This window comes from Osmerus eperlanus, chromosome 13 (genome assembly GCF_963692335.1).
Source record: "Osmerus eperlanus chromosome 13, fOsmEpe2.1, whole genome shotgun sequence".
Classification (NCBI taxonomy): domain Eukaryota; kingdom Metazoa; phylum Chordata; class Actinopteri; order Osmeriformes; family Osmeridae; genus Osmerus; species Osmerus eperlanus.
The window spans coordinates 18159361-18183837 of record NC_085030.1 but is presented as its reverse complement, the minus strand read 5'-3'; the positions used below and the strand labels follow the sequence as shown (position 1 = coordinate 18183837).

General features: G+C 46.1%; 1 protein-coding gene across 2 annotated transcripts; it reads right to left on the bottom strand.

Moving 5' to 3' along the window:
• Positions 1–2946: 2946 nt before the first annotated feature.
• LOC134032965 (BTB/POZ domain-containing protein KCTD16-like) lies at positions 2947–24477 on the bottom strand. Of its 2 annotated transcripts, XR_009932064.1 has the most exons (3): positions 23149–24477; positions 10402–10942; positions 2947–3245 (listed from the first exon to the last, which is right to left on the bottom strand). XR_009932064.1 is itself a non-coding variant. In XM_062477040.1 (2 exons), exons 1-2 carry the CDS (start codon positions 23930–23932, stop codon positions 10494–10496), a joined length of 1233 nt encoding a protein of 410 aa, XP_062333024.1. In that variant the 5' UTR covers positions 23933–24477; the 3' UTR covers positions 10002–10493. The 2 variants fall into 2 exon arrangements, 1 of the variants encoding a protein (XP_062333024.1); XM_062477040.1 differs by lacking the exon at positions 2947–3245 and having other exon boundaries at positions 10002–10942.

The following is a 24477-nucleotide window of genomic DNA, read 5'->3' as shown; positions in this document are numbered from 1 at the left end:
TAGAACCACAATAAACACTCAAGTGCATATTTTGTTATGTTGAGGCTTTTGAATAGATTGTAGGGAGAACCACATTGATGACCAGATGATGGAGAAGTCTGGGTCTGACACTTCACCTGGAGAGAACACTTCCACACCAGCAGACACACACATGCACACAAACACTGTAGGCTTTCTGTCTGAATAGGTAGCATGACTAATTAGTAGTGCCCCAATTAGAAATTATTTTATAGTTGTTGATTTTACACCAATCAGAATCTAATCTAATCAACCAAGGCTTCGGGGTTCTCCAGAATTATAATGAGTATGTTGCCACAGTGATCATGTCCATCCCATAACCCCTCTAGAATGTTATGTTGAAAACAGGTTAAATCCCTATGATTCCATAGATGTGTGTCAAATCACAGTCTCTCATCCCAATGAACATTTCTATCCTTTTCTCCTGAGAGATGATGGAGATGGACATAGGTTTAGATCAGTTTCAATCCTTGAATGAGTTTTCTCTGATACTCTACCTCTCTTGCATTTAGTCAGTCTCTTCTGCTCTCCTGTCCTCTCCTTTGTTCTGCACTGCTCTCCCATCCACCAGTACTGCAGGCTGTAGGTTAAACTTCCACCAGTACTGCAGGCTGTAGGTTAAACATCCACCAGTACTGCAGGCTGTAGGTTAAACTTCCACCAGTACTGCAGGCTGTAGGTTAAACATCCACCAGTACTGCAGGCTGTAGGTTAAACATCCACCAGTATTGCAGGCTGTAGGTTAAACATCCACCAGTACTGCAGGCTGTAGGTTAAACATCCACCAGTACTGCAGGCTGTAGGTTAAACATCCACCAGTACTGCAGGCTGTAGGTTAAACATCCACCAGTACTGCAGGCTGTAGGTTAAACATCCACCAGTACTACAGGTTGTAGGAGGCTGTATGTTACACATCAGTTGTTTTGTGTCTCCTCTGGGCGCTTGCGTAATGTCTGGTGAGAGGTGTCTAAATGAGACTGTGAGATGGGAGTAATCTAGGACCACTCCTACCACTCCAGGTCTACTACCTGAGACACGCAGCAATGGAGATTCATGTAGGCAAGGGTTTCTCTGTCTGCTGTGTGGGCAGATACACAGTGCTCCTTGAGGGTTTAGGTTGGTTGAGGGGCAGTTCTATGGGCATATGTGAAGCCCTCTGTGACATGCTTGCGTGTAAAAAGGGCTATACAAATAAATTTGATTTGATTTGCTCTGCTCTGGAGGATTTACACTGCAGCATTTAACTGCTCACTGGCCTAGTTAACTACCCTTGGTAACTAGCCTGGTTAATTAGACTGCCTGACTAGAATACTGGCTCACAATCCTAACATCCTAAAGCTTCCTTAAATGTGGACAGATATGAAGGATGAGAGTAAGTCTCCTCCTCCCAGCACCAGGACAGAGTCAGTCTCCTCCTCCCAGCACCAGGAAAGAGTCAGTCTCCTCCTCCCAGCACCAGGAGAGAGTCAGTCTCCTCCTCCCAGCACCAGGAGAGAGTCAGTCTCCTCCCAGCACCAGGAGAGAGACAGTCTCCTCCCAGCACCAGGAGAGAGTTAGTCTCCTCCTCCCAGCACCAGGAGAGAGTCAGTCTTCCCCACTCCTCTAACAAGCTGCAGGGCTGAGACTTGTTCCCCAATCACCCTCCTCTGCGACCAGCCCACAGGACCTTCAGAGCCCTCCTCCACAACCAGCATTCAAAATCATTTACATACAATTTGATTGATTTAGCAGACGCATTCATCCAAAGTGACATATGAATAATACATCTAGAAAGTACAGCAGAGAATTAAGGATTAGAATTGCACAGCTGTCAGAGTGAAGGAACAGCCTGTATTTACCAGACACAGTGCAAAGTTAATCTCAGCTAAAAATGATATGGATGATGGAGAGGTGTGTGGTTGACACGGAGATCATCACTGCGGAGTGTGGAAGGAGAATGTAACTTGTCGACCTCCATCTCCACAGTGGGCTGTTAATTGATGTTGACAAAACGGCCTCTTTTAATTATTATATGAGAAAAGGCTGTGTTGGAGAATGAGGAAAGAACTAGATGAGTTATTAAGTACGTAGGATGAGGAAAGAACTAGAAGGGTTATTCAGTAGAATGAGTAAAGAACTAGAAGGGTTATTCAGTATAATAAGGAAATAACTAAAAGGGTTATTCAGTAGAATGAGGAAAGAACTAGAAGGGTTATTCAGTAGAATGAGACTAGGTGATCTTGAGGATCGGTGGATAGTTTTAGGTTTCCTCACGTAAAATAGAAAGAGTTTTGATACCGAAACAACTGAAACACTGTTTCAGTTGTTCAAACACTGAACAATGCACTTCTTACGACAATATTAGATTGGATAAAAGTTTAATTAATAAAATACATATCTTAGAATGCGAGAGGATTTCAGTTAGGTCTGCCTAACAGGAAGTGTTGTTGGAACCTGTGCTGCTTGTAATCTGCCACCGAGTCTAAACTGCACCCTTTTACAGAGAACTGTGATTGGCCATTAAGCCGCAACATTACCGTCTTTAACAGGCTTCAGATTTGTACCTGAGAGTGGTTGTGCATGTGTGCGCCTGCATGCATTTGTTTGTATGCGTGTGCCGAGATCATCCAGAGAGGATGTGATGAAGACACGCCTGATGTTTAGTCTGCTCCTTCCTACAGTTTTAATCCTCTGTTACTTCCACCGCCGGCTTGGCAGAATAAGGTCAGAGTGAGGCCCAGAGTGGCCAGAGGCAGAATGCTGGGTCTCTCCTCACAGCTGGCAGAGATCCCACAGCAGACCACTAACACTGCTCGTTCTAGCTGTGCTAGAAGATGACCCCTCTTGCTGACCTCCATGTAGGTGACAAACAACATACTAACATATACTACTGACTAACTAACATACTAACTAACACTAACATATACTAACACCTCAACATTTTTATTGTATGTGTTTACCGTTCGTCAGCCATCCACACCAACCCTAACTTCCCCTGCATAGGCTGAGGAGCAACAACCACCTAAATAAACGGATTGACGGGAGCAGAGTTTGTATGTTGGGGTTATTTCTGTAGATGTGCTTCAGGCAGGCTGCTAGTAGACTTCTTCACTCTCCTAGTCAGGATTTAGATGTTTTATTCCCGACCCTGTAAATAAATGCATGATGTAGTTTCCTCTGTAGCTGGATGTGGAACTGGCAGCTCCTTGAGGGCAGCAGACCTGAGCTGTCAGCAGACTGGTCTGGTACTGTGGGAACACACAGGGGAGAAAACCACATAAAGACATTTAAAATGGTTGCAACTCTACTAGGAAGACAAGGAATATAAATCCCTTCGTGATTTTATTCAACTTTATCTACAGAACACATTTGTCGGGTTGAGGTCACCTTTGTTTAAAAAACAATTTCAGGTTAGTAAGAACCATGTAGGGTTCTGAAGAGCACCTTATTATCTAGATTCTAGAACCTCAAACTTAAGGTTTTATACCTGACTGGATGTTGGGGTAGCTGGTGTGTCTATGAGTGTGTGTGTGTCTATGAGTATGTGTGTGTTTGTGCATGTGTGTTTGTGCATGTGGAAGAATGTGTGTGTGTGTGAGGAGAGCCTATGAGTTTATGAGAAACAGTATTGATCAGCGGGGTAATTGATCCTGTCGTCTGAGGGTGTGCCTGGAAAGGGTCATTGTATATTTTATTTTATTCTAATTCCGCTTAGTACTGCTAGTTTATGTACCCTTGGTATAGATAGTCCACATATTTAAATTTGAGGTCCCTATATGTTAATTCTATGCACCTTCCTGCCAAAGCAAATTCCTTGTCTGTGCAAACTTTCATGGCGAATAAATCCCATTCTGATTCTGATTGAGTTTGTGGGATAGGGCGGCTTGGATGGGAGGGGCAGTATTATTGCCAGGGGAAAAGGATCTAAGGTTGATCTGAGGCTTTGGTGCCTGGATACGCCAATATGATAACACTTGATATGTGAAATCTGATAAATCGATTTCTCATCAGCTCTCGAGGATTCAGATCATGGAGAGAGAGAGGTAGAAAGTGGGGGAGAGATTAAATGTATCTGCTTTTAGCGGTGGAGGAGAGGTGCTATGTTTCCCAGTGAGGCATCCAGCTGAGGCAGGGGCTGTGTGTGTAGCAGGGGCTGTGTGTAGCAGGGGCTGTGTGTAGCAGGGGCTGTGTGTAGCAGGGGCTGTGTGTGTAGCAGGGACTGTGTGTAGCAGGGGCTGTGTGTAGCAGGGGCTGTGTGTGTAGCAGGGGCTGTGTGTAGCAGGGGCTGTGTGTGTAGCAGGGGCTGTGTGTGTAGCAGGGGCTGTGTGTAGCAGGGGCTGTGTGTGTAGCAGGGGCTGTGTGTAGCAGGGGCTGTGTGTAGCAGGGGCTGTGTGTGTAGCAGGGGCTGTGTGTGTAGCAGGGGCTGTGTGTAGCAGGGGCTGTGTGTGTAGCAGGGGCTGTGTGTGTAGCAGGGGCTGTGTGTAGCAGGGGCTGTGTGTGTAGCAGGGGCTGTGTGTAGCAGGGGCTGTGTGTGTAGCAGGGGCTGTGTGTAGCAGGGGCTGTGTGTGTAGCAGGGGCTGTGTGTAGCAGGGGCTGTGTGTGTAGCAGGGGCTGTGTGTGTAGCAGGGGCTGTGTGTAGCAGGGGCTGTGTGTGTAGCAGGGGCTGTGTGTAGCAGGGGCTGTGTGTGTAGCAGGGGCTGTGTGTGTAGCAGGGGCTGTGTGTAGCAGGGGCTGTGTGTGTAGCAGGGGCTGTGTGTAGCAGGGGCTGTGTGTGTAGCAGGGGCTGTGTGTGTAGCAGGGGCTGTGTGTGTAGCAGGGGCTGTGTGTAGCAGGGGCTGTGTGTGTAGCAGGGGCTGTGTGTGTAGAAGGGGCTGTGTGTAGCAGGGGCTGTGTGTAGCAGGGGCTGTGTGTGTAGCAGGGGCTGTGTGTGTAGCAGGGGCTGTGTGTGTAGCAGGGGCTGTGTGTGTAGCAGGGGCTGTGTGTAGCAGGGGCTGTGTGTGTAGCAGGGGCTGTGTGTGTAGCAGGGGCTGTGTGTAGCAGGGGCTGTGTGTGTAGCAGGGGCTGTGTGTAGCAGGGGCTGTGTGTGTAGCAGGGGCTGTGTGTGTAGCAGGGGCTGTGTGTAGCAGGGGCTGTGTGTAGCAGGGGCTGTGTGTGTAGCAGGGGCTGTGTGTAGCAGGGGCTGTGTGTGTAGCAGGGGCTGTGTGTGTAGCAGGGGCTGTGTGTGTAGCAGGGGCTGTGTGTAGCAGGGGCTGTGTGTAGCAGGGGCTGTGTGTGTAGCAGGGGCTGTGTGTGTAGCAGGGGCTGTGTGTAGCAGGGGCTGTGTGTGTAGCAGGGGCTGTGTGTGTAGCAGGGGCTGTGTGTGTAGCAGGGGTGAAAAGGGAAGGAGACAGGACTGTCAGCAGAGGGGAAGAAAATGTCCTTTATAATTTTTCAAAAGCAGTTTTACACTCTCACCAAGATTCAGGAGATCTATCCCCCTTCAATCCCACACTGTTTGGTTCCTATAGTTACTACCTAAACATTAATACAAGTCTAAAACTGAGCTGCAAGAAAGCTACGACTTAAAGAAATGTTCTGCTTATGCTGCATTCATAGTATGAGGATCGTTGCTCCTTTGTGGCCTGGATTATAAGGCTCCATTCAGAGGCAGGTGCTTCTACTTCGTCACCGTGGAGACTCTGAGAAGCTTAACTTTCAGTTGGAGGACATTGGCAGTGCCAAGACTCTGCATCATCAATCATCACAGCTGCTTACTCTGGTTGCTGCGGCAGTGGCTCCTCCAGCCTCCAGAATCCTCCTCCCAGCCTCCTCCTCTTCATAGTCTCCTCCACCTCCCGGCCTCCTCCTTCTCCTCCTCCCAGACTCCTCCCCTCCTAGCCTTCTCTTCTGAGCCTCCTCCTTCTCCTCCTCCCAGACTCTTCCCCTCCTAGCCTTCTCTTCTGAGCCTCCTCCTTCTCCTCCTCCCAGACTCCTCCCCTCCTAGCCTTCTCTTCTGAGCCTCCTCCTTCTCCTCCTCCTGGCCTCCTCCTTCTTCTTGTCCTCCTCGCAGTCTCCTCCCAGTCTCCTCCTTCCAGCTTCCCCTAGCCTTCTTCTCCTCTTCCTCCCAGCCTCTTTCTACTTTTCTCTCCCACCCTCCTCTTCCCACCCTCCTTCTCCTCCTCTCTCCCAAACCTCCTAGCCTCCTTCTCCTCCTCTTCTTATTTCTCCCCCCAGCCTTCTCTTCCTCCCCCTAGCATCCCCCTTCTCTTGTTTCAATGTGGCGACACTGCAGAATCAGTTTTTGCTAAAAATAGTGCTTTCTATAAATGTTTCTTGATGCTCAGCTAGTCGTTGATCTTCACGTTTCCTTGTGAAGAGCAGATACACATTACAATGTAAAAAAGAAAGGAAGGATCTAAGTAACTAAACTAAAAACTGCATTTTTCCATCTACGTAACATAGCCATAGCCATTTCCTCTCAAAGAATGATGCTGAAAAACTAATACATGCATTTGTTACATCCCGATTGGACTACTGCAATGTATTATTCTCTGGCCTCCCAAGTACCTACTTAAAATATTTACAGCGGGTGCAAAATGCTACTGCTAGACTATTGACCAGAACCAGAAAGTAGGATCACATAACATCTAGTCTTGTCTCTTTACACTGGCTCCCTATCCAAGCCAGAGCTGATTTCCAAGTTCTATTACTAACTTACAAATCTCTGCACGGATTGGCACCACTATACCTCTCTGGTCTTCTTGCACCCTATCACCCCATAAGGACACTAAGATCTCAAGATGCCGGCTATCTGGTGGTTCCCAAAATTAATTTAAAAACTGCTGGAGGCAGGGCGTTCTCATATAGAGCACCTCTTCTCTGGAACAAATTACCTGTCTCAGTTAAGGAGGCTGATACCGTTTCGACATTCAAAATTAGGTAAAAAACGTTTTTGTTTAGTCAGTTCTACGACTGCTAAAGTGTGTGTATATGTACTTTCAATGTAACCCTGAAGTGTGTGTTTGTCTGTATGTATCATATATAACTTTCAAATGACAAATAAAGCTTCTATATGTTCATGTTGCCCCATCTTGATTTCCCAATTAAAGTAAACCTATTACTGTATATTGTTCCTGTTCTTGTTTCTGTTACTAGTTGGAGACGACGGACGACGGGGCTTCTTATTCGTATTTTAGAGTTTCTCTTCCCTGGAACAGATTTCATGTTCCAACTGAGGGGGGCTGGTGCTATCTTAGTGTCTAGAGCTGCATCAAATACCCTTTTTGCTAAATTGCTGCACTAGTCCACACTTGACCAGTGGGGATCTCATTCTAATATTACTGTTACTATATTACTATGACTTCCTGCTTAAAACACAGTGCTTTTTGCACTGCATTACAAAACTGTATCTTGTACGTTTGTATTTGTATTTTTGTATTTTTATATTGTAATTTACGGCAACTTATATTTTATTTTATTGTATATTTAATTCAATTCTAATCCCACTTAGTACTGCTAGTTTATGTACCCTTAGTATAGATAGTCCACATATTTAAATTGTAGGTCCCTATATGTTTATTGTATGCACCTTCCTGCCAAAGCAAATTCCTTGTCTGTGCAAACTTTCATGGCGAATAAATCCCATTCTGATTCTGAAACTGTTAGTTGCTCCTGGCATTCTCTAAGTCCTGCTCTCCTCTCTCTGTCCCCTCTCCACACATCCCCTGTGGTGTGGGGGGTTTGAGCTGTCAGCATCTGCCTGGGTCAGTCAAAGCTGGACCTGGTTGCCAGTGGACGTCGATCTGTGACAGTCTGCCAAAGCTGGATCTAGTCGCCCAGTGGACACCGGTCTCCCTGACGGACGACAGCGAGTTCCCGGTCCCTTTCCTCACCCCCCGGCCTGTGATGCTGCGCCGGTCACAGTCCCCAGCCCTGTGGCTACCTCTGCTTATACTGACATTTACCAACTGACCCAAGTTGAACACTGGGTTTTGGTGTTTCAACACCCATTGACACTTCCCTGCTGTATGACTATGTTAAGCCTGTGTTCTGCTCTTCTCTTTCACCAACCATCTCTGGAGGAGGGGATCCTTCACTGAATTGCTCCTCCCAAGGTTTCTTTAATTTTTTCTCCTCTAGTGAGTTTTTCTGGGAGTTTATGCTTGTTTTCCTTGAGGGTTTAGGTTGGTTGAGGGGCAGTTCTATGGGCATATGTGAAGCCCTCTGTGACATTGCTTGTAAAAATGGCTATACAAATTGATTTTGATTTGACTACTGTTTCAAAACTCCTTCTGAAAATAAGGTGTAATGGTGGAAATTCAAGTGGCACTGTGTAAATTTGAATAGTCAAGAGATGGCGGTTACAATAAATGTATTTTGCTTGTACAAATCAAGATTTAACAAAGTACTTTGTGATCAGTCATAACGAAGGAGGTGCTAGCCACAGGTCGTTCGCCAGAGTGATGAAGAACAACCCCAAAACCCTACATTATATAAACTTTAGATCAAATGGTTCCTCTGAACTCTGTGATTGGTCAGCACTGCTCAGTGACAGTTTGACTCCATATCAAGTTCCCACAGTTCTTAAATGTGGCATCTCTCCCCAAACCAGTAGATAGTAAAACCACAGGAGTTCACCAGTCAAATGGTCAACTGTCCTTTGTGTGGGCAACTTCAAACAAGTATTTGATTAACCCCCACCCAATGCAACAGGAAGGGTCAGAGCAGCTTGATCCGTTAAACTGCTCCCTCAGATCACAATAACAATACAGTTGAATCCACATTGTCTCCAGACCAGCTGTCTCTTCCCCCCAGGTGACAAGAACTCTCTCAGGTCACCCAGACTTCCCGTCTCTTAGACTTCACGTCTCCTAGTTAGGTGTCATAAACTGCAAATGGCATCTCTACCAAATGGAGTTGACTCTTCTTGACCAACTTTAGACTTCCATTAAAACACATTCCTCATATATGAAACACACACATTATAACTGTATTCCAAAATTTCCATGACAAAGGATAACAATAAGAAGGATTGGTTTAAAACTACACTTTCACTTCAACAGTTTTCACAGAGCTTTACCTACTTTAACCAAACCTAATCATACTTTAATTTGGTGCACAATGATCACTTCCTGTACTAAAATCTGAAGAGTCAGTAAAACAATTATTGTTACACTTTCAACTCATTTAATAGTTTTTGTTTCTATACATACGTATGAACAGAGTTCAATACCCATCAGCTTGACCTACTCACAACATCTCAGCTACGCTCTACACATAATGACAAGGGTGGACAAATATTGTTTGTAAAAGCAAAAAAAGAATCAGGCAGTGCTTTCCTCGTTGTAGTTTTGCTTCAGTCACCTAGATGGTGCTGGTTGATTCCTCTAAACACACAAATTGCATATATTTTGATGTTTTGTTTTCATTTGATTGGATTTTCCGTTTGCTACAGAGGAGAAATGACATGCAGTGCTGGAGTTTTGCTCATTTGGGATAATTGAGTTATATTGTGCTGTCTGGTCTAAATCAGCCATGAGTCTGACAGCATCAGGGAGTGTACAGGTGTTAGGCCCAATCCCAATACTCTGTCTTGCCCCTAGCCCTTACCCCTACCCCTTGCCCCTACCCCTTACCCCTAGCCCTTAGTTTACCCCTGCCCCCTCGGCTTAAATAATATTACATTTATGGTACTCTACTAGGGAAGTCAGGTGGCTGAGCGGTGATGGAATCGGGCTAGTAATCCGAAGGTTGCCAGTTCGATTCCCGGTCATGCCAACTGACGTTGTGTCCTTGGGCAAGGCACTTCACCCTACTTGCCTCGGGGGAATGTCCCTGTACTTACTGTAAGTCGCTCTGGATAAGAGCGTCTGCTAAATGACTAAATGTAAATGTACTCTGGATGATCTGTCCTCCATTGTTGCAGGTAGCGCTGTATCAACATACCCCTAGGTTTCAAGTAAGCTCCCGAGCTTACTTGGTTTTAAGGGGTGTATACCCCTTCGTCTTAGCTACGAACCCCTCGATCAAAAAGAGTATTGGGACACCACTTACTCTCACGGGAACGTGCAAAAACTAAGGGCTAGGGCTAAGGGGTAGGGGTAAGACAGAGTATTGGGATTCGGCCTTAGTCTTCAACCAGGCCTGAAGAGGGATGACAGTCATCCAACAACAAGCACAGGGGTTGGGGTCAAGGTGGGGGTCAAGGTGAGGGTCAGGGTTGGGGTCAAGGTTAGGGTCAGGTGTGATCAAGGTTAGGGTTTGGTTTAGAGAGCCTTTAGCTCGGCCAACTAACCATGACGCCATTAATGTTCTGTTCTGCATGCTTTTCATCACTCTATCCAGCATGTAGAAGAGCTGACCTATGTGCAGTCAGTGCAGTAACTAGTCACCCTGCATGCAACAGCATGGTGCCCTTACACTCACCTCATACTCCTTTCCCTCTCTTTCATTCTCTCTGTGCATCTTTTTAGTGTCTCTCTAACAGGATCTAAATACTCCACCCCCCCCTGCCTCCTTCAGAGTCTGTACTTCATCAGCAGCTCAGACTGCCACATGTGCTTCCGCTCTGGGAAGTGCTCCGGGATGCGTATCCTATGAAAGTCCTGGATGCACTTCTCCATTTCCTGCTCGGGCGTCAGCTTGTCCCTCCCTTTCCTCTTGGCAGGCTCCCGCTGGCGGACACCCATGGTGCGCACACGGAGGAGGTCCGTCTGGTGCCGCATGAGCTCCACCTGCGCGGCCACGTGGGCGGGGCCTGTCCGGTCCAGTGTGTGGGCGGGGCCTGTCCGGTCCAGCATGTGAGCACTGACTGGGGGCCGGCAGATCACCGTCCCCTGAGGAGAGCTGGCCTCTGATTGGGTCTCAGAGCAAGAAGTAGACAGCTCATTAACAGAAGTGCCGCTCTCTCGCTCACGGCCCCGGCTGCAGCAGTCGCAGCGTGAGGACGACCATCTGGAGGGCCCGCCTGACACACACACACACACATATGCACACACATCATACACACACACGCAAGAAGGAGCCAGGAGAGGAGGAAAAGAAGGGAAGGAAAGAAGGAAGAAAGAGAGGAAAGGGGAGTGAGGGAGGAATAAACGGGAGGGAGGGATGTAAAATATAAACAATGTACTTCCTTTTTCAATGTTCAGTATTTGTCTGTTGCAGGCAACAATAGTTGACTAAACACTAACCCAACATAGAATCAAGCAATTAAAATATGGTCATAAAATCGGGGAATCAGGTGGCTGAGCGGTGAGGGAATCGGGCTAGTAATCCGAAGGTTGCCAGTTCGATTCCCGGTCATGCAAACTGACGTTGTGTCGTTGGGCAAGGCACTTCACCCTACTTGCCTCGGGGGAATGTCCCTGTACTTACTGTGAGTCGCTCTGGATAAGAGCGTCTGCTAAATGACTAAATGTAAATGTAAAACATCCACAGACATCACTCAATCAGCAACACTTCCCCAGGGGAGGGAGCAGATTCAGCCCTACTACACCTGTGGACACTAAATTAATGTGTTGTGTGCAGGGGGCACAGAGCCAAAATGGAAGAGCATAAGATGGCTGACCTACCACAGGAAAGCCAGACCTGCCTGCATTTTCAAATGTGGGTGTTGATTATTTCGGCTCTAGTGAAATTAAGAGAGGACGCACCTTATTACAGTTTTTCCTCTATTGCTACCACACAAAAATTGTATGTGTAAGCCATCCTCACAAAACCATTTTGCCAAATCCCAGCAGAAAGACCATGTACCCCAGTATTTTAACACAATTTACCCTTTTTGACACATTTCTCAGGTTCATTCACACTTTTTTGCAAAAGTCTAAACACACCTCTCACTTTAAGACACAATTATCACCATTATGTAATTCAGAAAACACTGCTGTTTGATAAGTAAACTCAAACCAGCGCAATTCAAACACCCTTAACAACTAATTATCCATGTGTAAGCACTAACAAGCAAATATACTCAACAAGCAATCAGGGGTTTGGAATGAATACAAAGGTAAGCTCATCTGTACTTTGAAATCATGGATGCAAATATCAGAGGAAGAGGCAGAATTGTCAGAATGAGAGGAGGTGGACAAGGGAGAGGAAGAGGCAGAGGAAGAGTAAGAAGAACAACAATCTCAAATGAGATCCATGCCACACCATGACAGAAATTCCTATAACAGAAGAACATTGCTCTGGAGTCTTGACAGGGATGGCTCAGGCATTCAAGGGCATTTTCCCTGCTGTTTGGCTTGAGAAAAAATTGCCTGTGATGTTGAGGAAAATCTCTGGCCTGACCCTGGTCAGAGATAGGATGCTGACCCAGAATGAACAGCACTGTTGCGTACTCAAGCCCTGTTACCCAGGTAAACATTATTTGTTTATTTCTTTAGCCGTTCCCCAAATTACAATTTACAGCAATACATTTGTGTTGTTGACTAACAGTATAGTTATAGTCAATGTTTCTTGAAAACCTTTTTATAATAGTGTTTTCAATTCCTCCCAGCAGTTTGTAAAGGGTATTCAAAAGGTTGAATTTATTTTAGGGCGTTGTGTGTATTTTGAATGCAAAATTAGGTTTATAGATAATATGGTTTTGACTACAGTGTTTGATTTTGGATCAAAAGTCAAGGGTTTGGCCAAAACAGTGTACATATGAAGATATGTGTTTAGAGTTTGGAGAAAACACAGTACACATTCAAGAAATGTGTCTTAGCAATTGAGACAAACTGTAAAAAGATACGGCATGTTATTCACATGCATGACCAGTAGGGTCATGCATATTGTGCATATTGAAGTAGCCAACTCCCTCGACACCGACTCGTGTATCAATGCCCTAGAGCGTTTCATTAGTAGATAAGGGCAAGTGAAATGTATCAGATCCGACAATGGAACCAATTTTGTTGGGGCTGAGAGAGAGCCAAGGGAAGCCCTCTCATTTCTAAATCAGAACCAAATACATGGACCAATACTGCAAAAGGGCGTACAGTGGAGTTTCAACCCCCCTGGAGCATCCCACCATGGAGGGGTGTGGGAGCGGCTTATTGGTTCCGTAAGACAGGTGCTCCATTCTGTTCTGAGACAACAGACTCTGGATGAAGAGGGACTGCAAACCGTCTCATGTGAAGTAGAGCCCAATCACTACCGTCTCTAGTGACCCACAGGACCTAGAGCCCCTTTCCCCAAACCATATTCTGTTGCTGAAATCCAAACCTACACTACCCCCTGGACTTTTCGACAAGAACGACATGTATGTAAGACGCCATTGATGGATTCGGCTCCTACAACTACAGACACAGGGAGCGGGAGAGGGATGGCGGAAGGAGAGAGGGGGAGAGAGAGGGATGGAGGGAGGAAAGAGAGGGAGAGAGAGGGATGGAGGGAGGGAGGAGAGAGGGGGAGAGAGAGGGATGGAGGGAGGAAAGGGGGGGAGAGAGAGGGATGGAGGAGAGAGGGGGAGAGAGAGGGATGGAGGGAGGAAAGAGGGGGAGAGAGAGGGATGGAGGGAGGAGAAAGGGGGAGCTTCTCTGTGTCTCCAGAGAAGCCCGGCCCAAACCCAGTAATAGCATCATAAAAGTTTCAAGACACAGGAGGAAAATGAGTGGTAATGTACTGACGGTAGCAGAATGTTCCATCTTATTCACCCCAACAACTCAACTAGCAACAGCCAAGCTCAAGCATGGAAAATAAATGAGCTTCTGAGCTTCTGAAATGAGCTTCTGAAATACCAGACAAATGATTCATGAGTCAGACATTGTGTTTCCGTGTGCTGTTGCTGGCTTGAACCAAGGATGCTATCTATAGCTTGGTGCTGTGATAGCAATCCTTTACTCTGAATGTGTTTGAGTACTCAGCAGAGGTGGTCTAGTGGCCATACTGAGACTGGAGGTTTCTAGTGCTAGTGGATGATACCTGGCTTGGTACAGAGAAGACCTGGGTTAAATCCCCTCCATGAACCCACTCTGGTCCCTGCTGTATTGAGTGTGTAGGGACCACAGCATCTTTTCAGGAAGGTACTGGTTGTGTTAGTTGGAGCCTCATGTTTATCATAGTCCCTTAGAGGATGTCTGGGGATCTCACAGCAGAACATCTCTCTACTGATGCTTTGGGAGCTCATCAATATTACAGCAAGACAGAGATGGAGGGAGGAGAGGGATTGAGTAGAGGGAGGGACAAAGAGGGAGAGAGGAGAGGGAGGGAGAGAGATAGACAGACAGATACAAATGCAAAGCTTAATATTTTCCAGAAAGAATAAGAGTCATAAAGAGAGAGAAAAAGAGGAAGATTAAAATAGAGGGAGGAAGATGGAGGGAAAAAGAGAGGGAGAGAGGGGGGGGGAGGGAGGGAGAGGAAGGGGAGAGAGAATGATAGAAGGAGAGAGAAAGAGAGGAAGGGTGGGGGGGCAGAAAGAAAGGGGGGATTTTCCACAGTACATAGACACTTGTGCAGATTGAGGGTGTTTGACTATAACACATGCTAGCATGCAAATGTCAGCATGTCTGAAGTTTGGGACATGTCCACTACTTGCCTGTGTGGCTCAACTCATCATACACGGCTCCTACATGGTCTCATCCCACACGGCTCCTACATGGTCTCATTACACACGGCTCCTACATGGTCTCATCACACACGGCTCCTACATGGTCTCATTACACACGGCTCCTACATGGTCTCATTACACACGGCTCCTACATGGTCTCATCACACACGGCTCCTACATGGTCTCATTACACACGGCTCCTACATGGTCTCATCACACACGGCTCCTACATGGTCTCATCACACACGGCTCCTACATGGTCTCATCCCACACGGCTCCTACATGGTCTCATTACACACGGCTCCTACATGGTCTCATCACACACGGCTCCTACATGGTCTCATTACACACGGCTCCTACATGGTCTCATCACACACGGTTCCTACATGGTCTCATCACACACGGCTCCTACATGGTCTCATTACACACGGCTCCTACATGGTCTCATTACACACGGCTCCTACATGGTCTCATTACACACGGCTCCTACATGGTCTCATCACACACGGCTCCTACATGGTCTCATCACACACGGCTCCTACATGGTCTCATCACACACGGCTCCTACATGGTCTCATCACACACGGCTCCTACATGGTCTCATCACACACGGCTCCTACATGGTCTCATTACACACGGCTCCTACATGGTCTCATCACACACGGCTCCTACATGGTCTCATCACACACGGCTCCTACATGGTCTCATTACACACGGCTCCTACATGGTCTCATCACACACGGCTCCTACATGGTCTCATCACACACGGCTCCCCCCGTCTCCTCATCCTGTTTCCTCCTCCTCTGTCCCCCCGTCTCCTCATCCTGTCTCCTCATCCTGTCTCTTCATCCTGTTTCCTCCACCTCTGTCCCCCCTGTCTCCTCCTCCTGTCTCCTTCTCCTCAGACTGTTCCAGATGCTTCCTCCTAGTAGCACTCTACAGTGCTGTTGTTTATCTGCTTTTTAACTCTGAAATGAGGCCAGAGTGTCCTTGCAAGCACAGGAGAGGGGAACTGCTCAACACTCTAGGGCTCAGCTGTCCTCACAGACAGACATACTGACAGAGAGAGAGGAGAGAGGGAGGGGCAGAGCTAGTGAAAGAGTAAGATGGAGATAGGGGAGAGAGGAGATGGTTGGAGAGGGATATAGAAAGTGAGATGAGATTAGGGTTGGGTTAGAACCTGGTCTGTTAGGTTTAGCTCAGTGCAACATTCACCTTTTTCAGTAGGAATAACAATCTCCCCATCCTGCTCCTTCCATTCCTCTCTGTGTCCACTTCTCTCTTTCTCTACCCCATATCCATATCAGGAGATACCTGTCTGAGAACTCCACCCAGCTGCTAGTCCAAGCACTTGTCCTCTCCAAGTTGGACTACTGCAACTCGCTGCTTGCTGGTCTCCCAGCATGTGCAACCCGCCCTCTTCAGAGGATTCAGAACGCAGCGGCCTGCCTGGTCTACAATCTACCCAGACGCTCCCATGTTACCCCGCTCCTCATCTCTCCCCACTGGCTACCTATCACGGCCCGTATCAGATTCAAGACCCTGGTACTGACCTTCCGAGCAGTGAACGGGACTGCACCCGACTACATCAAGTCTCTCCTGCAGCCTTACACCCCCACCCGTCACCTACGGTCTTCTTCAGACAACCGCCTGGTGGTCCCACCGCTCAAGACCGCCCGGTCCCAACACAAGCTCTTCTCCTGTCTGGCCCCCCAGTGGTGGAATCAACTCCCCACCTCCATCAGAGACACTGACTGTCTCTCCACCTTCAAGAAAAGGCTCAAGACGCACTTGTTCCGGGAGTACAACGGTACTTGGGAATGGTTTGCTTGACCCGATGTTAGTTTCCTCAAGGATCACAATGACTCTTGCTTAGAGACTTGTTGCTCTTGTGGTTAGTGGTAACTGATTTAAATTTTTGTACTCGCTGTGATATATTGTTTTTATTATTGTTGCTTGTTTTTCTACAGGTACATTTGCACTTATAACGGTTCATGTTGTTTAATTGTCTTTACAATTTGCTTCACTCTGAGACGAAAAGGGAACATCGACCTCAACTCCCCCTCTTTCCTTCTGTCTCTCTCTACCTCAACTCCCCCTCTCTCCTTCTGTCTCTCTCTACCTCCACTCCCCCTCTCTCCTTCTGTCTCTCTCTACCTCCACTCCCCCTCTCTCCTTCTGTCTCTCTCTACCTCCACTCCCCCTCTCTCCTTCTGTCTCTCTCAACCTCCACTACTCCTCTGTCTGTCTGCTCCCGCTCTCTTTCCATTCCACCTCTTTTTTTTACCTCTACTCCCCCCCTCTCTTTCTCTCTCTTTACCTCCACTCCCCCCCTCTCTCTCCTCCTCCCATATCGCAACATCCATCCAACCATCTATTGGAGGACGCTAGGGTTCAGGTTCAGTTTTCATTATCGTCTTCTTATAGTGTAACTTATCTCCTTCCTCTTCTCTGTCTCTCTTCCGTCCTTCTCTCCCTTTCCTGCTTTCATGGCCTCTCCATCTTCCTCTCGATGCCTTCTTGACAAATGATTACAACTCCATCAGGGTCACAAGTCACTCTCTTGACAGCAATCCTGGAGTTCCCTCTCCACCAGCCCTTGGTGGCCAGCTGCTGCTGCTCTTGGCATGGGGGATGTAGGGACAGTGGGGACACTGTGGTACATTTACATTTAGTCATTTAGCAGACGCTCTTATCCAGAGCGACTTACAGTAAGTACAGGGACATTCCCCCTGAGGCAAGTAGGGTGAAGTGTCTTGCCCAAGGACACAACGTCATTTGCACAGCCGGGAATCGAACCGGTAACCTTCAGATAACTAGCCCGACTCCCTAACCGCTCAGCCACCTGACTTCCCAATGGTAGCAGACTGTGTCGCTTGTACCTGAGATAAACAATCTGATCCCTGCATGCAGAGACTCAGTGTTTCCCACACATAGACTAATTCGTGGCGGTGCGCCACAGAATCAATACCGGCAGCCACATTGCGTTTCGTTATTGGGTGTGCTCAAGCCTTCGGCGAGAGCACAACCTTTGTTCTCTCACATATATATTATTATTTTTTTATTTTTTTATTTTTTTGCCCCCCTAAAACTCAGTCAATATTTGGCCTACCTAGACAACCTAGGTGTCAAAAGTTTCGTCTTGGTAGCGATTGAGTTGCTTCTATTGGGATTTACGTTCCGTTGCATGGTTTAGGCTGAAGTTAAGTTTTTGTGGCGAAAAGTGAAGCTAACGGTGGCTAATTTGCTAGCCACAGTCACTGACCTTACTAACGTCACTACGTCACTAACGTCACGAAAACACGCGTGACTACCTTTGGCAGAACATTCGTTTCGTATCTGTTAACTTGGGGGATAGCAAGGCTAACTATAGCTTTACTGCAAGGCAGCTAATTTTCTAGCCACAGTCACTGACGTTACTAACGTCACTACGTCACGAAAACACGCGTGACTACCTTTGGCAGAACATTCGTTTCGCATCTGTTCAGGGATAGCTAGGCTAACTATAGCTTTACTGCAAGGCAGCTGCAGAAACGCCACAAGCAAAGAGGCCAGGGTGATAACTATTTACTCATTTTACTTTGTGATATGACACACAATTGTGATGTGTAATGTAACTACAATATAAGCTGATATTATTAAGGAAGTACATCTACTTTCGGAAACAGTAGTCTACTATTTCACTGAAGTATTAGCATCATGACATTATAGCCTGTGTTGCCCGGGCAACACATACTACAGTGGTCTATAATGTATCTGTTTTCAAGTACACATTCCTCACATATACATTTTCGTTGTAGGATTTATTCTGACATTAGTAAACGATTTGTTGGTGAAATTACCATTACCTGTGGTTTCAAACCAGTGTAGCTAACTGCAACGCTGTAGCTTACGCGAGACACACTACAAAAACATCTACAGTACACAACTGTTTAGGAAGTCAAACGGCGACAGAACATGTTCGGCACTCTCCTTACTTAAATCAAAAGTCTATCTAACTACTAACCTGAACTTCATTGCCACAGCCTAAACGTTGTCAATCTGTTCATGAAAATAATTAATTTCAGCCTAAACCATACAACGGAACGTTAAATCCAATTCAACCAACGCAATCGCTACCAAGACGAACACAGCAGTAGTCTACTAGTACTGTACCGTAGTAGTACAATTTACCGGGGCAGCTTCTCCACACAGGGCTATATCGCATTTTGCGTTGTTACTGACAATGGTCGCTACCAGTGAGCTTTTTATGAATGAGCGATTTTCCACTAAATAAATGTCAAGCTTATTTACGTTTTGGGGGGCATATTTTCAGTTAGCAGATGGTACTGTTTGAATCGCGATTCCATCTTCTACTGCCGGGTAACGTCGTAGAATAATCTTCAAAGGGGGTTCTTTATTAATGAATGAATGCAATGAGTAGGCTACATGCCTGAAAATATCACAAGAAGGGAAAAACTTAAAATGACGTTTAAGTCATAGAGATTAGGTCAATTTTTACACCGGTCTGCCAAATGTATTCGTTTTGATTCAACGATGAGGCTGCCTCTTGCAGGGGAAATGAGAAGACATCTATTTCATTCTACACTTCACTCGTATTTTCAGTTCTAAATGAGCAGCAAAAAATCTATTTAATCTTTATAAATAATAACTATGCATTTTCATATAAAATATACAGAAATCAGTTGTAAAAATGTCATTCAAAAACGGACCCCTGTCTAACCGACGCAAGCAAGCACACCCTACAATTTCCCCAGAAATTGTACCCTCTCTAGTTCTTTAAAAAATGTTGTTTAGCTATTTAAAACACGCAGCGTATTCGTTCAGCTGCGTTTCCTTTCCCTGCTCTCCCTCGGTCACTCACGCGTCTCTCTCACATACAGCGTCAGCACACGTTAGCAACGACGCATAGATATGCCGTTCTAGACAGACAGCGATATCAGCGAGCCGTCAGCATTAGTACCATTGCTAAAAGTCTAGGAAAGTTAAGGTTACTTTTCGCTAGGTACCTATGAACATGTCTTAACCCTCGTGCTGCCTTCGGGTCACATGACCCAAAGGTTCATAACGAACCATCGTTGTGTTTACCCAATTTTACCCAATACAAAAACAAATAAAAATAATTTTCTTTTAACCTTTGCAATGTGGGGGGTCTGAGACAGCCCAACGGTTAAAAGAAAATGCTTCACTTTGTTTTTGTATGCGGTAAATTTGTCGCAATACGACGGTGGGTCACAATGACTGATGGGTCAGAATGACCCGAAGATAACACAAGGGTTAATCTGCTAAACAAGTGGGTTCCTCTTTGGTCTTTTGGTGAGCAATCTCACGTGCCCTATACTGCATACCGGCATCATGGAGCCGACCAGCTAAATAGTTATTTAGCACTACAGTAGCGTTGCTACCTGCATATACCTACAGCTGGCAGCTCCGTTTTTCTTCTAGATTCAGACCTAGCCCCGGTAAATTGTAGAGCTAGCTAACTACTACACTTCTGTAGTAGTGCAGTAACTACTACACCCCACAATTTCCCCAGAAATATTTTCAGGCTTCAACCAGTGGTGCTCAAGCAGAAAGACAGGGTCAGGGAGAGAAAAGAGATAGATTCGTTAGGCATTGAAGAAAGAGTAGGAGAGGAGGACAGCATCCAACATGCTGCTGTGAGAGAGCCAGCTGAAGCAACAGGTGAGGTGGACAAACAGATGTAGAAACAGGCAGGTAAGAAAGCAGGATGACTGCAAATTTCCTTCTTCTAAATTCGGATAAAACCGAGGTTCAAATTTTCGGTCCTAAAAAATATGTTAATAATTTTTCCAATCTGACCTTAGACCTAGACGGCGTCAAAGTCTCTCAAAGCCAGCTAGTAAAACATTTAGGAGTCACAATGGACCCAGACCTTTCGTTTGAGTACCATATTAAGCAAATTACTAGAACTGCATTTTTCCATCTACGTAATATTGCCAAAATTACGAAAATTTCTCTCAAAGGATGATGCCGAAAAACTAATACATGCATTTGTTACGTCCCGATTGGACTATTGCAATGTGTTGTTCTCTGGCCTCCCAATTACCCACCTAAAAAATTTACAGCGGGTGCAAAATGCTGCTGCTAGACTATTGACCAGAACAAGAAAGTTTGATCACATAACATCTACTCTTGTCTCTCTACACTAGCTCCCTATCCAAGCCAGAGCTGACTTCAAAGTTCTACTACTAACCTACAAATCTCTGCATGGATTGGCACCACTGTACCTCTCCGGTCTCCTTGCACCCTATTGCCCCGCAAGGACACTTAGATCTCAAGATGCCGGCTATCTGGTGGTTCCCAAAATTAAGAAAAAAACATCTGGAGGTAGGGCGTTCTCATATAGAGCGCCTCTTCTCTGGAATAAACTACCCGTCTCAATTAGGGAGTCTGATACTGTTTCGACGTTTAAAATTAGGTTAAAAACGTTATTGTTTAGTCAATTCTACGACTGTTAAAGGTAAGTATGTTACTAGTTGGAGGCAACGGGGGACGGGTTGTTTCCATCCTTATTCTTTAAGTATAACTTATTTTAGAGTTCTCTTCCCCTGGAACAGATTTCATGTTCCAAATGAGGGGGGCTGTCGCTGTCTTGGTGTGTGGGGTTGCATCAAATTCCCCTTTTTTGCTCTGTTAAATTGCTGCACCAGTCCACACTTGACCGGTGGGGATCTCATTCTATTATGACTGTAACTGTTAGCTGCTCCTGGCATTCTCTAATCCCTGCTCTCCTCTCTCTGTCCCCCCCCACACACATCCCTTGTGGTGTGGGGGGTTTGAGTTGTCAGCACCTGCCTGGTCGTCGGTCAGCCAACGCTGGACCTGGTCGCGAGTCTCCCGGTCCTGTCCTACATCTATAAAGTTGAATAATGGATTTTGGTGTTTTAAAAACCCATCGACACTGTATGACTATGTTTAGCCTGTGTTCTGCTCCTCTCTCCCACCAACCGTCTCTGGAGGAGGGGATCCCTCTCTGAATTGCTCCTCCCAAGGTTTCTTCCATTTTTTTTTCTCCTGTTGAGAGTTTTTTGGGAGTTTTTCCTTGTCTTCCTTGAGGGTTTAGGTTGGTTGAGGGGCAGTTCTATGGGCATATGTGAAGCCCTCTGTGACATGCTTGCGTGTAAAAAGGGCTATACAAATAAATTTGATTTGATTTGAAAGCAGGTCTCAGGATAAGGAAACTCATTTATTTTCTTCCGTTTCTGGCAGATAGGACTTGAATGGGGTGTGAATTTTGTATAGGGTGTTAAATGTGTGTATTTTAGGTTGGGCGTGTGATTCATTTTTTATTAATATTATTTAATATAATATGGTTCTGTGTAACGAATTGTTAACAAAGTTTTAACCCCCCCGGTCTGACATGGAACCCCCCCCAACCCCCCCGGGCAGATAATGGGCGACCCCCCCCACCAAAAATTTATTTTTAATCTGTGGGAAACACTGGAGGCTGATTACCTGTTTGAGGTCCACCTGGGATCCCTGTGGTAAACACTCTTAATCATGACCTGACCTTAAAGAACAAGATGCAGAACAGCTGCCATTATGTTCAGAAACAAGATGTCTAACAGCTCTCATGTAGTTCTGCATCAATTCATGTATTTTTCTAGATGTATTTAACCACCATGTTAGAGCTGGATGTACATCTAAACCAGAGAGACACTTAGCTCTCGATGCCAAGATTACAGTACTTTATCACTAGGGCAATGCTGTCATCCCCAATTTAAAATCTAAATATCTTTTTATAAATGACGACCTACATTTTCACAGAACCACTGGGACTTGAAACTTGAATTTCTGTCAGAATAAAAAAAACTAAACAAGTTTATACCTCTGACTGAATTACAACCCACCACCTTTCGCACATCATCACTGCGTCTCATCCTATCAGCCATTCACAGTCTTAGACATTTGACTGTTCAGTTTTTGTATCAGAAAATAAGCCGTTTCTCCAATGGGTTAGGGTCTCTCATCTCTATTCCTTTCCTCCCTTCCCAGCTCTCTGTCTCCTCTGTCCTCCCCCAATCTGCCAAGGGCTGGTGTCAAGGAAAGGGACCAGATCACCCGGCTTGCCTCAGTTTCCAAGGAGATCCGTTTGGAGGAATGAACACAATGCTCTCTAATTGGCCATCTGCTGCACCTACACCCCACTCCAAATAAGAGATCAACCCAAAGTGAATAACTTGTGTCTGGTGGTCTGGTGTTGTGTCATTTCTTCAGCATCAGCCCTGCTGGTTTAAGTGGAGGGTTCAATATGGGATGTGGAGATCTGCATTGCTTGTGCTGCTGTATATTATTCATGTCCCCATGCCCTTGGGCTGACAGGCTGCAGGTAGTCACAGATAGTTAGGCTGATGAGTGAGTAGCAGCACAGCGGCCTGGCAGTGCTAGCACAAGGTAGGCAGCCGAAGAGCTGACCTGAACGGTATATGCGGAGAGAAAGCAGGACTCCATACAACGGCCTTTTCATGGTCGGTTCACGTGCAAGTGCCCTGCGCAGCGATTATGTAGCATTTTTTAAATTGCTCTGGAGAATTTACCCTCGAGCACAACGACATCCTGCTCATTAAAAAACTACGGTCTGAAGGTTTGATGTGAGAGTGGACATAAGTTTCACTTACGGTAGAAGACGTACTGCGTGCAGTTGGACCAGACCTTTTCGTCTGTGTAATGACTGAGAGAGGACGACGTCAGAGAGGAGCAGCAGGCAACGATGTGGAAACCGTTATCTGAGAGCATATCAAATGCTCTTTCCATGTGCCGGAATCTGAGATAGGACCGAGAGGAATACCGGTCCGGTGGCCTGTCCACGTCATGGCCCTGATTTAGCGTGTCTCCAAAAACTTCTTTAGCCAAACCAACCCTGCCGCTAATAAAGATTCTTGGAACTTTCTTCGCTTTGGAATCAGTCTGAATTTCTCTACAATGTCCTTTGAACCCGACTGTTATGTAGCCGTACCTCCGGTCCAGGGCATACGGAGAAAATATTTGGTCGCTGTTGTCATCGAAATCACTGTAATCATCAGGACAATGTTTAGATTTATCGGAGGTCAAAAATTTGATCAATTCGGGCAGCTGAAAGTATTCCGCCTCTCTTCGCAGCCGTCCTCTCTCAGGGAAGTGATCGGGAAGAACGACTTGTTTATCTCGAAGGTAATCCAAAACATACCGAAACAGAAAACCATCTCTGTCGATGAAGTATCGTCCTCTAAGGTCCCTTACAATGTCGTTCGATGAACCTTTCTTGTTAGAGAACAATTTTCCGAGTAAAGAATTTGGGATGCTTGTTAAAGTACCAAAGCGAGTATAATACACCTGTCCTCCCACATTCAGTTCAACAACGTCCGACTGGATCGAACCCTGCTCTTTAGCCGGCAGGGTTAGGCCATTCTCGCTCAGTGACATTCTTAGTTAAAGCGCGAAACCAGCTTTAAATCACGCAAAAAAGATTATCCAAAAAGTTTAATTCCCAGGGTTAATTTACTTGATGCCTTGGCTAATGCCCTATATATATCGCACACATTTCAAGAGCTAAATCCTCCGGTTGACTGAATGCGTAAATGTTTGACCACAGTGCATGCCATCGAAACTAAAGCGCTTCGCCCTACACTTTATATTTATTTCCAGTGCCTGCCATTGATGCTGGTCCATGAAAGTAATCCTCTTCTCTTCTCGGCCTGCTACACTAATCAACTACTTTCTACAACCCGTCTGTTAAAGAGATGTCGATGCTACTGTTTAGGATGACAAGGATGTTTTTGTGGTGCGTAAAGTCCTTCCCGCAGATATTTACAGTCCAATTGACCTCGAAGAGCATTAATCAGTTTAGATCTGTGTTTTGCTGTCCACGTAGCCTACAGGCTGTCGCGCGGGAATACCACCAGATTAAAAATGGGACTCCAGCGCGCGCCCATCTCTCCAAACTCCAAACCACTGAACGGTGACTATCA

Bases quoted from the DNA above. Each gene is read 5' to 3' on its own strand.
- LOC134032965 (XM_062477040.1), bottom strand. From the start codon at position 23,932: ATGTCACTGAGCGAGAATGGCCTAACCCTGCCGGCTAAAGAGCAGGGT. The intron at 10,943-23,148 runs GTAAGTGAAACT...TGTGTGTGTCAG, and splicing joins CACGCAGTACGTCTTCTACC to GCGGGCCCTCCAGATGGTCG.